Below are 18,306 nucleotides of genomic sequence, written 5' to 3'. Positions count from 1 at the left end.
CCGTATGATCCATGTTGATTGCAGAAAATAAAAAGAATTTAAGTTTTGTTTCCGAGATTGTTTAGAACTTAAAGACTTGCTACAAATGGAGCTGTCCAGGAGTATTATAAAACCAAATTTGAGGATCTTTGCTCAAAGATTGAGGACTACCTCAGATTGGATGGCATAGCTTCTCCTATAGTGAATAGATCATTAGTGGCTGTAATGACTTGTTAAGTCATTCCCAAGGGAATATCTTGAATAACTTTTTATAAACCATCATTATCAATGTCTGTTGTCTTATAGTCAACAGAAATGATTGAGTCATCTCAGTTACAATTTTGAGTCATTCCTTTAAGGATAGAATATGTTTTATAAGCCTTTTTAAAAATGGCCATCAGAGGGGAGAAAGGAGAGTATGTGGTATGTGTGTTTGTGAGGGGTATTTATTTCATGCCTCATAACCTGAAGGGAAGCACTTGCCCCACAAGGCCTGCATTAAAGGGTTGCTGAAATCTCAGCCTGTCTCTGAGTTTAGGCCTAGACCTCATCTTTTAGAATTTTCTTGTTTCATTATTATGAGGTCAGTGCCTCAGTGTCTTAGAAATTAGAGCTTTTCTTGCTTAGGATGATTGTTGAATGTACAAACACTGATTTATCATGTGCTTGTAGAAATCCCCATAGAGAGAAGAATGGATGAACACAGAGTTTCAAGAAAGCTAGACAATATTTAAGTGCCAATTAGAGCCGAAGAATACAATAACAGAAGTGAGAAATACGCCACGGGGAATAAATAACTGGGTAGATGATACAGAAGCTGGACTAATGATCTGGAAGGCAGGTTAATAGAAATCACCCAAACTGAACTTCAAAAAGAAAAAAGAATTTTTAAAAAGGAAGATAGTTTAAGAGTCTTCCGGGACAACATGAAGCATATTAACATTCATACCACAGGGACCCAGAAGAAGAGTGAGGGAAAGGGGCAGAAAACTTATTTGGAGAAACAGTAGTTCTGAAAACTTCCTTAGTTTGAGGAAGGAAACAGACATTTGCGTCCAGGAATCACAGAGAGCCCCAAACAAGATGAACCCAAAGAGATCTACACCAAAATACATTATAGTCAAAATGTAAAAACAAAAACAAAAACAAAAAAAAACCAACTAAAAATAATTCTGAAAGCATGAAGAGAAAGTAGTTAGTTACGTATAAGGGAACCCCATGATGGGCCATCAGCCAGTTTTTCAGCTCAAATGCAGGCCAGAGGGAGTGGCATGATATATTAAACGTGCTGAAAGGAAAAAACTTAAAGTCAAGAATACTCTACCCAGCAGGTTATCATTCAGAATTGAAGGGAAGATCAAGAGTTTCCCAGACAAGCAAAGGCTGAAGCAGTTCATCACTACTAACCCAGCTTTACAAGAAATATTAGAAGGGACTTCTTTAAGTGGAAACAGAAAGGCCATAAATAGAAAAAAGAGAATATGTGAAAGAAAACAATCTCATCGGTGAAGCAAATATATAGCAAAGATAGTGGATCAGTCACTTAAAAAGCTAGTATGAAGTTCAAACAATGACAAAATTGGCATAATCACCATTATCACAATAAGGGATACACAAAAAGATGTAAAATATACTGCCCCAAATAAAAACATATACATACCTATCAATAATTACTTTAAATGTAAGTGGACTAGCATCCAACTCTCAGTTTCAGTTCAGGTCATGATCTCAGGGTCGTGAGATTGAGCCCCGCGTCAGGTTCCATGCTCAGCCTAAGAGTCTCTCTCTGCCTTTTCCTCACTCGTGCACATATACTCTCTCTCTTAAAAAAAAATAAAAATTAAAAAATTAAAAAGTGGACTAAATGCCTTTTAAAAAAAAGTTTATTTATTTTTAAAGTAACCTCTACACCCAATGTGGGGCTTGAACTCATGACTCTGAGATCAAGAGATCAAGATCTCATATTCTTCCAACTGAGCCAGCCAGGCACCCTATAGTTTATTTATTTATTATAAGTGGACTAATTGCTTTAATCGAAAGACACAGGGAGGCTGAATGGATAAAAAACAAGTCCCATCTGTATGCTCCCTACCAGAGACTCACCTGAGATCTAAAGACACACAAGGCTGGAAGTAAGGGGATGGAAAAAGATATTTCATGTAATCAGAAACAAAAATAAAGCTGGGATAGTAATACGTGTATCAGACAAAATAGCAAGAGACAAGGGAATTACATAATAAAAGGACTAATCTGGGATCCCTGGGTGGCGCAGCGGTTTGGCGCCTGCCTTTGGCCCAGGGCGCGATCCTGGAGACCCGGGATCGAATCCCACGTCGGGCTCCCGGTGCATGGAGCCTGCTTCTCCTTCTGCCTATGTCTCTGCCTCTCTCTCTCTCTCTCTCTCTCTGTGTGACTATCATAAATAAATAAAAAAAATTAAAAAAAAAATAAAAGGACTAATCCAACCAGAGTATGTGACACATGTCAATATAGCATATGAAGCAATATTAGCAGACACAAAGGGAGAGAGTGACAGTAGTACAGTCATAGTAGACACCTCAACAGCCCACTTACATCAATGGAGGATAATATGACAAAATTCATAAGGAAACACTGGCCTTAACCCAGACGGACTGAGTAGCTATGTACAGAGCCTTGTGTTCAAAAACTTCTTAAGTGCACACGAACCATTTCCCAGGATAGACCGCATGTTAGGTCAGAAAACGAGTCCTCAGTAAATCTAAGAAGGTTGAAGACATCTCCAGCATCTTTTCCTACCACAACAGAATGAAACTAGAAATCGATTACAAGGAGAAAACTGGAAGAGACGCAAACATGTAGAGAGTAAACAGCATTGCTGCTGAACCACCAATGGGTCGATGAAGGGATCAAAGAAGAAATTAAAAACAAACAAACAAACAAAAATGCCATGAGACCAGAGAAAATTGAAAACACAATGGTCCAAAATCTATGGAGTATATAGCAAAGCAATTCCAAGAGGGAAGTTTATAGGTGAAGGAAGACTTTCAAGTTTGCTAAATGCATTGAGCCGATCTTGTGCTGGGAAAGCAGCTGTAGTTGTGACTCCATCGAGGGGCGGGTGGAGAATAAAAATTACTTGACGGGATGAGCACTGGGTGTTCTGTATGTTGGCAAATTGAACACCAATAAAAAATAAATTTATTATTAAAAAAAATAAGTATTTGGCTTTAATAGCCAAACCCTTGAATTCGTGGTTCTGACTATATTTCACAGACGATATATGTGAACTTGAGACGTGGCAGTCAGTAAGGCAGAAACACACGCTGAAACCAGAATTTCCCGAAACAGTACTTACTGTTATTACATTTGATGTATTCTGATTTTTTTTTTCTATCCTATTCTAGTCTTTCCTATTTAAATGTGGAAAAAAAAAGTTGGCTATGGTCCATTAAAATGATTTCATAACCCATTAATTGGTTGTGAGTTGAAGTTCAAAAAAAATGCGCGTCTAAACAGAAGTTTTCGTGGGTGTGCGCGTTTGAAGGCAGGGCCATGAAGTAATGTTTTCCTATCAGTGGTGTTAATAAGTGTAGCCATAATAAAACATAAACCGTTTAGTTAATTAGAATATTTACCATAATAAATGCTGTTGGATTGATTTCTTTATGAATAGTGCATTTTGTCTGCTAGGATGAAGTAATTGAGTGTTTCCAATCTGCCCAGCTGACAATCCGTACAATACTTCTTGTTGGAGTTAAATGGACTATTGAAATACCATTCTGTCTGTGTGTCTTGGCTGGTAATGAGCACTGTTTTGTCATCGTTAGGGTTACCAGAACAGCTGTTGACACCCGAAGAATGCCTGAGAACACCCGTTAAGTAGCAAGAAAACAAGGAATATTAGAGGTTAACCCTTGTCTGTTCCATGGGATGCCAGATGCTAGTATACTTGATCAAGCTATAGAAAGAAATGTTCTTTTTCTCTTTGGCATTCATTTTTTTCTTGGCCATTTAGTAAACGTTAACTTCCAGATTTCAAGCGTTTTACATTTTTCTCTTTACACTCGAAAACCAGGCTGCGTTTAAAAAGACAAAAACAAAAACAAACCCTCCAGAAACAAGTGGAACAACTTGTTTCGATATTAGAAAATATTGAATTAGCCTAACTATTTTTTATTTTGTAAAGTTACCCCTTGAAGGATGTATAATTTCAGCCACACCTGCCTTTCGTCGTGGTGTGGTATTTTCACACCAGCGTTTTGTGCTGTCTCTTTACCAACTCGTTGGGTTAGCATCTCCTTGAAGAACACACCCTTAAATGTCTCCTAGGCTGCATTGCTTCATTGAGAGCATAAACAATTACAGCATAAAATATTACCTTTGGAAATGAAGTCATGCGTCTTTCTTAATTGCTGAACCCTTGTAATTCTGAAGGGGGTATGTTTTAAAAGTCTGTGCTCATTCACACACTTGCTAACACAAGCAAATGTGCCTGCGCATATAGGAAAAACATGAATCTAAGAGTTGCTTATTTTCTACTGATTATGCATGGAATGTGCAGAATCAGGAATGCCAAAGTAGGCGTCGTAATGATAGATTCGGAAAGGACCTGAGAACTAGTGAGTGCACGTTATTTTAGAGTCAGGGAAACCACGTTCCAGAAGGGCTGAATTTCTTCTTTCCCTCCTTTCCTTCCACTGTCCTCTACGGCTGCCAGAGTGATCTTTCTGCAGCAGACGTGACCTGCTTAAGCTTCCTCTGGCAGCAACGAGTTCTGGAGGTCACATCCACGAGGCTTTTGGGGTTGGACTTTCTGCTCGTCTTGGTAGCCTCTCTCGCCACCTGCAGCCATGCTTTTAATGTTCAAGTTCCTGGAGAGGGTTCTCTCTTTGACCACTCTGGCTTTGTCTCAGTAGACCGTGCTTTCAGGTGTCATCGTCCCTGAGCCTGGAAGGCACCTCCACCCCAACAGACAATCATCTAGTTCAGAGTCTTAAGGTTTTTTTTTCCTTTTCCCCATGAATCCAGTGAAGACTACATCTTACACCGTGAACCAGTATATGTGCAAAAATCCAAATGATTGTTGTGAAACAATACTGGTTCTTCTGTGTGATGTATTGACTTGATACTCACTCTTCATTATATTTTTTTAGATGCCATATTCCCCTTGCTAAATAGATTCCATCTCCCTCTTTGCGCTACCAGCTTGCTTTGGGAAGGTTAGAAGTGTTTGGGGAATGTTTTTAGTTGCACTAATTAGTGCGCTGGCGTGAACAGGGTTGCCAAGTGCCCTATAGTGAGCAAGGTTGTCTTGAATAATGAAGAATTATCCTGCTCGACATGCCAGTTGCGTCTCTGCTGAGAAGCAGTGCCAACCTAATGAGTGAGAGCACAGATTGAAATAGCAGCCCTCGATAGAGTAATATCTGGCCTTTGCACCTTGGCACAACAGCCTTGCCTTTGGAGCCTTTCTCCAGTTCCAAGTTTGGTTGATCATCTTCCCGTGCTGCGCCACACATACCACAATGTTTACTTGTCGTTTAGTGTTGCCTTTCTACTGTCTCAGAGTGCTCTTCGGGTAAACGCTGTCTTGTCTTCATATACCCGGGACCCAGCACACAGGCACAGACCTACTGGGCGCTTAGTAAAGAGAGAATGAAGAGGTTTGGCCCAATGTCCCGCTGTAAGTGGATAGCAGAGATTGGAAAAACAAAGCGAATGAAAAAGCAACACCACAAAACCGCGTCTTTCCTGACTCTGAAGCCAGCTCTGTGCGTGACATTTTGGATGAAGCTGGCAAAGAGGACCTCTGGCCACAGAATTAGTTCTTTTTCCTGTGGGAGAAATGTAAGGGGGTGATATATTTGCCCTTATTTATCAAAGGCAGGTGTTGAGGTTTAAGCTACATCCAGCAAACTCTCACGTTTTAATAAACAGTTCTAAGAGTTGTGATGCATATGATCATACGACCATCATGGAAACCAAGATGCAGAGCTTTTCCACCACGCCAGAAAGTTCTCCTGTGCCCATTTTCTCCCACTCCATCCTCCCAGCTCTTGGCCACCAGCGACCCGCTTTCTGTCTCTACAAGTTCGCCGTTTCCCGTACGCCGTATGAGTGGAATGCAGTGCGTAGCCTTTGGAGGCAGGCTTTGATTTCACGTAAGGTATTTGAGATGCATCCGTGCTCCTGCTTGTATCAGTAGTCTCCTCGTTGCTCGTGTTATTCCGTCGCGTAGATCCACCAGAGTTTCTTTATCCATTCACCCGTTGAAGGCTCCTTGGGGTGTTTCTAGTTTTGACAGTCATATGTCATACCATCTGACAGCGTTGCTGAGTCAGATGGTCATAAGGACATGTTTAATTTTATAAGAAACTGCCAAACTGTTTTCCAAAGTGGTGGTACCATTTTGCATGCCCACCAGCAGCAGCGTAGGAGAGTTCCCGCTGTTCCATATCCTTGTCACCACTCGGCATTTTCAACTTTCTTTCCTTTTTTTTTTTCCCCTATATTTTAGCCATTCTGATAATTATGTGGTGTGCATCTTGTGATTTATTTTGCATTTCTCTACTGGCTAATGTTGAACATCTTTTTTTTTTTTTAATTTATTTATGATAGTCACACAGAGAGAGAGAGAGAGAGAGGCAGAGACACAAGCAGAGGGAGAAGCAGGCTCCATGCACTGGGATCCCAACGTGGGATTCGATCCCGGGTCTCCAGGATCGCGCCCTGGGCCAAAGGCAGGCGCTAAACCTCTGCGCCACCCAGGGATCCTGAACATCTTTTTTTTTTTTTTTTAATTTTTATTTATTTATGATAGTCACAGAGAGAGAGAGAGAGGGAGGCAGAGAGAGAAGCAGGCTCCATGCACCGGGAGCCCGACGTGGGATTCGATCCCGGGTCTCCAGGATCGCGCCCTGGGCCAAAGGCAGGCGCCAAACCGCTGCGCCACCCAGGGATCCCTGAACATCTTGTTTTTAATGTGCTTTTTGACGTTGGTATCATCATCTCTGACGAAGTGTCAGTTCAAATCCTTTTTTGCCCACCTAAAAATCACGTTTATTTTCTCAATGAGTTTTGAGAGCTCTTTCTGTATTGTAAATCCCTTTTTCGCGAGTGTTTTGCAAGTCTTTTCCTTCAGTCTGTTTCATGTCTTTTTCATTTTCTTAGCAATGGCAGTATAATCATTAATCGAAAAATTCTAAAAGAGCCTGAAGTGGAAGTTGTAATCCACTGGAATAGATGATCATAAAATGAATTACTCATTCTTCTATCTCCTATAGCACAAAGTTTGCATTTTTTTTTAAGATTTGAGGTTGGCATTTTCTCTAGACTTTCTATATTATTAGGAAGGTTATATGCCAGGATATTCAAGTACTTTAAATAGATAAGGACTTTACAAGGTGATAGCTTTTCTCTGCAGTAATTAAAATTTATTTTTCAGTGTCATAGTTTAACCACTATGGTGGATTGTAGCAGATACCTTCTTAAGGACTGCAGGCCTGCAGGGAAGCAAGTTTTGGATTCTTTCTGCTGGAAAGCACTGTGTCTTTGTATTTGCAACACCAAGGAAGGCTCCAGATCACATGGAGCCAATTTCTCTTCCTGCCTAAAACTGTAGTAGAAATGTTCCACATGGCATGAGAAGGGTGTCTATTGTGATATCTACTTGGACTCTAGTAGTGCTAAAACATGTAAGGTCAGGAAAATATCTCTGGAGCAAAATCTGAGTGAAATGGCATAGAAACTGTTTTGGCCTCATTTCTACAGTGCAAACAGCAGCATCTTCACATATCCATAACTGCTCGGATTGCTTTCATGGTGCAATAATGCATATTTTCAAGATGCACACAATCAAGAAAAAGAAAATAACTGTGAACACATCTTTTGATACAAAAACCTCACCACCCTAGCACATTGCCTTGTACATACGTGGCTAATGTTAAATGGGTGGCATGTATCTCCTTTTACAGGAAAATTTCTAATTAACCTTTTTTTTTTTTTTTCCCTTTTGGCATGCTGGCTTTCACTAGCAAAGACTTTCTCATCCCATGTATATGGCGTGCCAAAAACAGCATCAAGATATGTCAAATAATAATGTGTGTACTCTTATTAAAATGTAAAACTTCAGAAAAGTTTTTATTTCATTTTGCACATGAAGAGTCAATCTTAGGTGCCAGTAGGTAAACATGTCCAGAACTATACGATATTTGTAAAAATATGCACCAAACATAGAAAAAACCCTGTGATGATACCGATGAAATATGGCAGCAGTTAGGTCTGGGGAGCTGAGTGGATACTGTGGGTGTCCTTCTCTGTATTTCAGTTTGGAAAAAAAACTAATAACGTAGATCACTTTTGTTATAAGGAGAGGGAGAGCGAGAGCAGGAGATTGCTTGCCTAAGGATATGGAATCGTGTCAGAAAAGGAATGAACCTTCATAGGCTTTGAGTAGAACCTTGGTGTTCTATGTGTGTCGGCACTACTGGTGGACACCAGAGAGACCTTCCCTTCAAATTTGTTCCACCAGAAGCATTTTTCACCTTTAGTTTTTTTGGTTTCTGTCCATACTGGAGACATCCGTGAACCGAAGATGGACCTGAAACGTTTGCTTACCTCCAAAAGACCCTAGAGAAGTCCTTGGGATGGTATTCGCTGTCAATATATGTTTGTCGAGTTTAAAGACACAACCATCTCCTAGAGAACACGTAGGGGAGCCCCGTGTTCTCTGGCACCTGTGTGTCGTTTAGTGACTTTAAACTGCCGGGTAGCGTCTGAGATATGATCAACAGTGTGGTAGTAGCAGTACGGTTTTATCTAGTACAAATAGGAGGGCTTATTCAAATGTAGATAACATTGGGTCAATCACAGTCTATTGAAAATTAAATAATCCTATGGCAGGAGGCCCAGGCCCAGCGAGCATGCAATGGCGGAGTCCCTGGTGGTACACGCTTGGCCGTCAGCAAACAGGTTAGGTGGCTTCTGGAGCATTTTACGGGGATTTTAAAAAGGTACCTTGTTGAAACATGATGTTCCTCTTTACTCTGTAGGTACTTTAGAAGTAGTGAATTTTATGAGGGGAGAAAAGATGAGAGTTTAACCACTAGGGAGATGTAGCAGTTTCAATTAAACAATTGTACCCTTTAAATTTTAACGTTGAAGCCAGTGACTGCTGGCATCGGAGCATTCAGCTTTATTTTTCTAGTGAGGCCATGTGCTTTTGGGTTTCTGATCTCTGTGGTAAGAGCTTGGGAGTGTTGCACGGTGTCGGTGTAACATGCAGACAGATGTCCTGTTCCGGTTGGTGTACTTGGAGAGAGCGACGTATGAAGAAGTCGGTTACGGAACAAGTACGCGTAGAAACATAGAGTCAAGCTCCCCATTGGAGGTTCTGGGTTCTCTTCCCTGGTTATCACTAAACCGTGTGAAGTCATCTTCGGCTTTTTGAACATAGGCTCCTCTTCCCTTGTCCTTCCAAAAATTTCCTGTAAGAATATAATTTCCTTTCCTGCACCCTCCCCCCCACCCCTCCCCTTTCTTTTGGGTGCTTGACCCTGTCAACACCTGGGCCTCAACTCTTTTCTTTTAAAATGAAGTATTTGACTTCAAAGGGCTCTTCTGGCTCAAAAATCCTGGACTCCCGGAGTTCTGGAGTGTAGAGTCTAGTTCTGTAGTTGGAATGACTCCCGGTTCTAGGTCCACCAGGTGGTGTGATGCTTGGCCTGCCAGCCTCCGCTGCTCCCGACTCCGCCAGCCTCCAGGAGCAGCAAACATACGGATGATAGTAGCTGGTACCTCATCACTTACCTCGTTTCTTGCGTGTAGCTTGACATTTTCTGATCTTGAGCGGTCTACAAGGTTTTAGTTATTCCTGCCTCTCTCTCTCTCTCTCTCTCTCTCTTTTCTTTTCCCAAATGAAGAAGCTAGGGCTTAGGAAAGATGAACAGCTTGCCCAAGGTCACCCAGTAGGTAGATCTTGGTCTGTGTGGTGCGTGGCCTGTGCACTTCCAGCTCCATCAGGCTGACTCCAGACAAGGCCATCCGCTCTCTCGGAAGTGCCCTCGGAGGCGTTTGTGAGCTGGTGGTGCTCTGACCTTGCTTGGTTTGTTTTCTAGGTGATATTTATGTTCTTCATGGGGCCCCAGGACGGCACATCAGTGGGTTTGATTTTCAGAGGTTACTGCTAAGATTGCGTTGCTCCTGTGAATGTCAAACCACCGATCTCGAGGCTTATCTTTTAGCCGAACATTTTCTGTACAAAATATTTTTGACTTATGTGTTTTAAAACTTCAAATGGGGCAGCCCCAGTGGCTCAGCAGTTTAGTGCCGGCCTTTGGCCTGGGGTGTGATCCTGGAGACCCGGGATCGAGTCCTGCATCGGGCTCCCTGCGTGGAGCCTGCTTCTCCCTCTGCCTGTGTCTCTGCCTCTCTCTCTCTGTGTCTGTCATGAATAAATAAATAAAATCTTAAAAATAAAAAAAAATAAAAATAAAATAAAAATTCATATGACTTGTGAGGCTGAGATGTTTGTAATGATGGCATAGGGCTTCCATCTGCAAATGGTGACGGTTAACTTATCATCCCAAGCATCCTTTCCAACCATAAGCTCTGTTGTCGGTGTCGGTGATGTCAGGTCTGGAATCTTCTCTAAGGCTTCTCTGTAGGTTGTTTATCACCATTAGCCCTCATTATTTTAAATGAGTACCCACCCACCTTATAATCTGTAACCACATGTTTTCAGAGCTTCTCTGGAGATAACATCTTGTAGGCTCCCCCTTCTTCTTCTTCTTCTTCTTGTTTTCTTCTTCCTTATTCCCAGATGTTTTGTTTAATGCCCAGAAAATATGAGGGGAAACACCTATAAGGATAGAACCTCTCTAGGTGTGTGAAATTCAGAACATTTTGGAAATAAGTGTTAACCCCCGAATTCGAAGCTTTGAAACAAAACCTCACCACATGTTTAAAACATATTAGTGTGTAAATATGGAACCCTACTAATTGCATTTATAGCTCCCAGCAAAACTACCTGTCATGTCTTGTTACTCTGAGGGGTAAAAATGAGAGAATTGCATAGGTGTATATGTTTTAAAAAATTGGAACGCAGAGAATAGTGTGGTGTAATTTCTAATTATGTGCCTTTTTATGGTGACGCGAGTAATCAGTTTTTCTGTTACTACGCTATTCACCTGAATTCAGGTGTGCCAAACTTTGGAAAACTGTATGGACTGCCGCCTTCTGTCAAGTAATAAATTGTGGTTGCCCTCCTTTCTCCATTTATTGAAATGGCTAAAGAGCCTCAAAGTTGTGTGATATTTTACAGAGTCACTGCTTACTCAGATTATTATTTTGCCTTACAGTGTGACTAAACGTTTTGTTGTATTCTTAAGAATGATTTTATTGGCTAAGGGTAAATGGGTTTCCAGCGGGAATGACTCAGTGGTTTTATGATGGCAAACTAATAAGTCTTTAAATTTCGTGTTATGGTAAATTTTTCCGAAACATACCTTTTCCAACAAAAATGAGCCTCATATATTTTCATCAGGGAGGATGGTCCCCTCCGTGAAAACTATGGGAAAATGTGAATCATAGAAGTATACAGTTTGAGGCTGGGAAGCCCCTCAACCCATCAGCTCAGTGCTCTCATTTTACAGATGAGTAAACTGAGGCCCAAGACTACACAGTGGCTAGGTGGCGGTACCAGGAGCTGAGCCTGCTTCCTCAGACTCCCATTTTGGTACTGTTTCATCAGTATCTTGCTTGAGTGCTTATGAAAAACAAAGGGTTTTCCTTCCCCTGCCCAAGGAGATCGATCCCTGATTAAAGTACCATGCAGGGCCTGTGTTCAAAAATAATTTTTTGAGATGTATAGTAATTTTGTTTTTCTTATAAGTTATCTTTATCAGAATTTGAGCTGTGTTCAATGGTAAAATTTTAGAGTGCATGGGAATCTCTGTGGACATTGGATTCACCTCTCGAACAGTTTCATGCTCAAAGACATTTATATGAATTTGGTCCCTCCCTTTCTAAAGCTATTTATAATTCGTTTTTTTTTTTTTTTTTTTTTTTTGAATGAGCAAAAGTGCTCTCACCGAGATTCGCGGATGATCATAGCAAGATCTTGGGGGCAGCATCCCTCTGGCTTTTATCCTTGGTAGGACCGTGGGTTTGCTTTGTATCTTGACTATCACTGGAGAGAAGTAACTGGATCTGCACGATACTTGGGAAGACTCAGTGGACAGTCAAAATCAGGGACTCTGGAGTTCACGTTACCTGTGACACCATCCGTTGGGTGCCTTGGGGAGGTCCCGTAGCCCAGGAAGCCCCAGTTTTCCCATTTGAAAAGGGAGATCCCATATGGGGTCGTCACCACGGTTTCAGTGTTCTTTGCCCCTAGCTGCTACTGCTGGGGCTGGTTTTGTGCCTGCTGTCGCTGTCATTCCCCAGCCAGGCAGGTTTCCAGTCATGCCATGGGAAGGGCTCCGAAAGAGGGGAGCAGATTCCATTTCCAAGGTTTAGTGAGTGGGAAAGATGGGGAGAAGCAGTTCACCTACCTTGGTACTGCAGGTGTCCACTTAAAAAAAAAAAAAAATTCCAGGTGACCAAATTAATCAACATCACAGTGGTTTGTGTGTGGCTGTTAGCTGATTTTCGGTGCTTTATTGTTAGCTGATTTCTCTTCTACCTTCCTACGTCCATGTGTCTAACCTAGTGATGAGGCCATCCCCGTGGTGACTTTTCTTGGTGGTTTTGAGAGAGGAGAGACCCGCCGGCCCAGCTGCAGACAAGGGCCAGAGGCACCCGCGGGGAGGCGGTGGCCCAGGTGGCCCAGGGCTCCCAGGCCTTCCCCGCTGAGGCCGCCTTGATCAGCCTTTTCCCGGGGTCCCCCTACCACGGCGTGTGGGAAGAGAAAACCGGTTGAGAAGGCAGTTGCCAGGGAAGAAGGAAATGGTTAACGAAGTATTTTTTAAGCTGTTTGAACTAGTTAATTGTCAAGTCCTATCATCCAGCGAGTTCTCTCCTTTCTGCTGCTTCTCGAGGGAAAAACTGGAACTGGACAGCATACCTGTCGTGTACGCACATGTCTCTAGGCTGCATCTGTGTGTAGGCCAAAAATGAAATCCCCTTACAGCTATTACCTGGAGGACTTTTATAGGTTTTGCAGAAAATATGACTGGAATACAGCTAGGACCTGTTTTATTGTCCCTGACAGCGCCTTAAGAAGCCACCCTTGCCTGCAAATCTTTGATCATACCCCGGGGTATGCATTTGTTTATTTTTATCAGGTACAGCACTTTGAATCCCAGAGCACTGTGAAGTCAAACTAGCCCACTTGTTGGAGGCAGTTGGAGGCATTTTTCTTTCTTTCTTTCTTTCTTTCTTTCTTTCTTTCTTTCTTTCTTTCTTTCTTTCTTTCTTTCTTTCTTTCTTTCTTTCTTTCTTTCTTTCTTTCTTTCTTTCTTTCTTTCTTTCTTTCTTTCTTTCTTTCTTTCTTTCTTTCTTTCTTTCTTTCTTTCTTTCTTTCTTTCTTTCTTTTTTCTTTCTTTTCTTTTTTCTCCAAGAAAACTTAAGGTGGGAAAGGAAAACCCAGTATCTGGGTACATTTCTATGTTCATTACTAAATTGTGGAACATCATCTATAAGTAAAGGTTTAACTTTGCATTGGGAAGTCACGTTTTGACTATCCCTGTGTCTGACTTGTGTGCTCATGTTTCTCATTTCTTTACAGAATGTCAGCATCTAATTATTTTTCTGTTGAATTAAGTTCCTTAAGTCTAATATCACTGAGTCAAAAATCTTCTTAACTTTGTGTTTTCCAGGGATATCAGTATGAACAACATTACTCAATTACCAGAAGATGCATTTAAGAACTTCCCTTTTCTAGAGGAGCTGTAAGTAATGTTTTGAAAAATGTATTTTATTTATGTGTTTGTTTCTCTCAATCTCTTTGGAAGCTCTTACAAGAGAGAGAGTCTAATGTTTCTTCGGGGGCATTCAGATAGCTTACTTTCAGTGAGCTTTGCGCAGAGGAAATCATGTTTTTCTTTTTTTCTTTTTTCTTTTTTTTTTTTTTCGGGGAAAGAAACTTGATTTTTTTTTTCAAGCGGTGTAATTGCTGAAGTTATTTTTGAAAGCCAGAACTAAAAATATTACTTTCATAGGAATTTTTTGCTACAATTATTATAACCATGAATGCTACAGTGACACAAGTTAATTACAGTGTTATCCTGAGATAACAAGCTGGGGTAATTACCATTGTTGCCAAAGGAGTTGCTGTGTGGGTAACACAACCATAAAAAAAATAATACGTGGAATTTTCGGGTCATGATGCAGGAGATGGTATTGTTGCAAGTGAGCAGAAAACTGAGAGTGTAAGTCCCCTTAGACATTTGCACATGACTTTTGAGGATGGGGAGAAGGCATGGAAAATCATCTCAGTCTCTTAGGACACCTTTAAGAATGTTTCTGGACTTGTCAGGTGCAGCTCACACTTCCAGTTGAACAATTTACATTGTGGAAAAATTCTTCCCATCTGTTTTAACCTCCATTTCATTTTGCTTTCCACACTTTTTTTTTTTTTTGAAGTTTGTGATCAAAATAGTCACAATTACATTTTAAAGTAATTGGAAATGATGCATTATTTTTAATTTCAATGTTTTTGTTTTATTTATTTATTTATTTATTTATTTATTTATTTATTTATTTATTTATTTTTTGGAGATTATGCATTATATTAAGATTCCAGGTGAAAAAAAAATAAAATCAGATTTAAATCAAGTTAAATACAGGTTTTTTTTAGTGGCCAGGCTAATGGATTATATAATATGTGTACGTAAGAAGGTAACAGTTTGATACTAAGAACATCAAAGACATACAGCCCTGAAGGAATCTAAATTCATCTCACAGATTGTATCCTACAGCCCAGCTGTTGAATAGTAGATCTACGTCAGTGAATGCTTCCTACCAAGCTCAGCCTCTCCCCCAACATGGGGAACAGGAATCAAATATAAGCCACACAGGTTAGATGTGCTCCATTGCTTCTGACAAGAGCATTGAAATAGCAGTTAAGGATTTAATAAAGTTTAGGTGAAATTTTTCTTCCCACACTACTTAGCTGAACACCATGTTCCCACAGCAAAAACTGAACAGAGATTATTTGCCACTTTCTAAGCTTGTGAACTGGGTCAAGTTACTTAACCTCCCTCTGCTCAGTTTCTTTGTCTATAAGGTACAGATAGCAACAGTCCCCCTCATAGTATTCTGGTGAAGACAGAATGAATTAATAGATGTTAAATGCTTGGGACAGTGCATGAAACAGAGCAAGTGTTATGTAAATAGCCAGTATTTATTTTACTATTTTAAAAGGGCGCAAGAAAAGAAAGAAAAGCAGTGGAATATATAATACTAAATGTTACCTTTGGGTAAAAAAATTAAGTGTATATTTTATTTTTGCCTCCCTGTTTTTCTTACAGTGAACATTAGTTATTTTGTAGTAAATGGTTATTCATTTTCTTATTGAGATGCAGTTGACTAACTTCAGGTGTTCAACATAATGATTTGTGTATACTATGAAATTATCACCACAATCAGTCTAGTTTATGTCCATCACCATTAGTTACACCTTTATTCTTGTGATGAGAACTTTCAAGATTTACTTTCTTAACCACTTTCAAATATGTAATACAGTATTATTAACTGTAGACAATGTGCTGTACCTTACATCCCCATGACTTATTTATTTTGTAATTGGAAGTTGGCTCCTTTTGACCCTCTTCATCCATTTTGCCCACCACTTCCTAATTATTCATTTTTAATTAAATTTTAAATTTTTTTTTTTTATTTATTCATGATAGTCACAGAGAGAGAGAGAGAGAGAGAGAGGCAGAGACACAGGCAGAGGGAGAAGCAGGCTCCATGCACCGGGAGCCCGACGTGGGATTCGATCCCGGGTCTCCAGGATCACGCCCTGGGCCAAAGGCAGGCGCCAAACCGCTGCGCCACCCAGGGATCCCCATTTTTAATTAAATTTTAAATTAAGAAGGAGTGAACTATGTGTTTGAAGCCCCCACCTCCTCACTCCCACCAGCTGAGCTGTTCAAGATGCTTTACCTATTTATTTTTTCCTTATTATTTATATCTTTATAAGTATTTACTATATAAATATATTTATTTATTTATAGAGTTTTAGACTTCAGGATTAGTCTCCCTTTGCAGAATTATGCAACGAAAGGACATTTACAAGTGGCTGTTCATCTGTTGTGTAACCACTGTGGGATGTGTGATGCACCAGATAGGAGACGGAGAGGCTCTCCTTGCTCTAGGTGCAGTGATTGGGTGCAGACCACCTTCATTGATGCCATGGAGCGCCAGCTCCATTCTGAGGGATTTTGCAGTGAGGGCCTGGATATCGAGTGAAACATGCTTAGTCTCCACTTTGTGAAGTTCACATCTTGGATTTCTTAAAATCTCAAATGTCAAGCTCATGAATTCTGTTAATTGAGACTTTTCATTGGAACCAAATTGCATTTGACTGCGAGTTCTTTGTAGGTAGGTCACATCCTTTCTATATTCTGCTTTGGCAGTGACGGAGCCCATCAAATCTAGCCAGTACATCTTATCCAAATATTGGATGGGATTTCAAAAATGATTTAAGTTAGGAGAGCTAATGGGTGTTTTTGAAGAATACTTCAGAATAGTCTTTAATACTCTGGGAATACTTCAGGCATTTAAAGGAATTTTTTTTCCATGTTAATAAAAGCATGGTAAAGAGCCCATTTTTTCCTTTATAAAACATTGTAGTTGATTTTGACATTCCAAAATGATGCTGCCATGACTATTGTAATATTTCATAAACAGTGTAACCATTTATCCAGAAGTCATCTGGAAGTCATTTAAGAGTGATTGTGAAGCTGAAGTGCCCTGAGTCGAAATGAATGATTTGCTGACGTTTTTAGTTTTTAGTTTAGTTTTTTTTTTTTTTCCCATTATAATTAATGAGGCGCATTTTACAAGATGTGACTGGGTTGGCCGCATTTTATATGTTGATACAGAATGCTTGGACTAGTAGGTGGAATCATTTCCCAATAATACATAAGAAGTGTTTATAGATACTTAAACATCTACTTATTCTTTCAACAAATATTGTATCCTGCTCTGTGCCAGGTTCTGTAGTAGGTACAGGGGTACAGAGATAATTAAGTATGGTCTCTGTCCTTGGAGGTGACAGTAGGTCTGTGGCCTTGCTGCCTAATGCCATAGCCATTAGCCATAAGTAGCTATTTAGTTTTAGATTTAAAATTATTAAAATTAAATAAAAAGTCCAGTTCCTTAGCTAAGCTAGCCATCTTTCGAGTACTCAGCAGCCCCCCGGGGGTAGGGGCTATTGTATTTGACAGTATAGACAATAGAGCATTCAGAGCACTGCAGAAAGTTCAGTTGTACAACATTGGTCTAGAGGAAGATATGGAAGTAACACTTGGTATAGCGTGATGAAGACAGAGAAGTATGTGTAAGGTCAGCGAAAGCCTAAAGTAATATGTTTACTCGAGTTTGTAGGATTTGGGCAAAGCTTCCTCGAATAGCTTCAGCAGAGTCTTGAAAGACTTGAAAGGCTTGAATTCTCAGATGGGAATAAGGATGGATGCCCCAGGAAGAACCGTGTAACGTGTGCAAAGACACAGACCATAGACGTAGACATTTCAGAAGTGTTAAAACATCCGTAGTAACAGTTACTCTTCATGAAATGGACAGAAGTGTGATACATTGAAAGATAGAGAAGTATCAGGATATGTGGCCAGATCATAAAGGGACTTTTTAAGCCAAACAGTTTAGACTTAATCCTGAAGGAACGAAATTGGATATAGGGGCGAGCAGTAGGGAAAAGACTAGATGCCATTCACAGATCCCCCCACCCCTTTCTGGGAATACAAAAATATTCTAATCCAACATCAGAAACTTTGGAACAGTCTCTTGATTTTTGCCTCCTGGTTTCCTACTCTAGCATGGAACTCCTCACAGGAGTGTTTTAAATGGAAAATGGAGTAATTTATGTAAAAGTGCTTTGTGGCCTTACAAAGTACTATATCCACAGGAGGAAGGGCGAGTTCAGTAATCTTCATAAACATTGCAGTCTTTGTTTTTCTTGAAGTATTTCAGGGGGAGGTTATTTTGCTTGGGGATGGACATTGGAATGGGTCAGTATAGGTTTCTGTTAGCAACGTCAAAGGAAAAAGCCAGAGTTCTTAGAAAATATTCACTTAGCATTCACAGAATCTAGTCTGATGTGATTATGAGCACAACTATTTTCAGCTTTCCTTCAGACCTGCAGGGCACTGGTAGGCATTTGGG

At 40.4% G+C, this 18,306-nt stretch overlaps 1 protein-coding gene across 1 annotated transcript in view; it reads left to right on the top strand.

The window, feature by feature from the left end:
• Nucleotides 1-18,306, top strand: part of LGR4 (leucine rich repeat containing G protein-coupled receptor 4) — a 99,838-nt gene that overhangs the window by 40,357 nt on the left and 41,175 nt on the right. The window contains exon 2 of the mRNA XM_038569287.1: nt 13,779-13,850. Coding sequence (XP_038425215.1) covers nt 13,779-13,850 — 72 coding nt within the window. The remainder of the gene's footprint in view (nt 1-13,778; nt 13,851-18,306) is intronic.

Source organism: Canis lupus, chromosome 21, assembly GCF_011100685.1.
Source record: "Canis lupus familiaris isolate Mischka breed German Shepherd chromosome 21, alternate assembly UU_Cfam_GSD_1.0, whole genome shotgun sequence".
Lineage (NCBI taxonomy): Eukaryota > Metazoa > Chordata > Mammalia > Carnivora > Canidae > Canis > Canis lupus.
The sequence above is the reverse complement of the archived record's forward strand: the minus strand, read 5'-3'. Positions and strand labels throughout refer to the sequence as shown.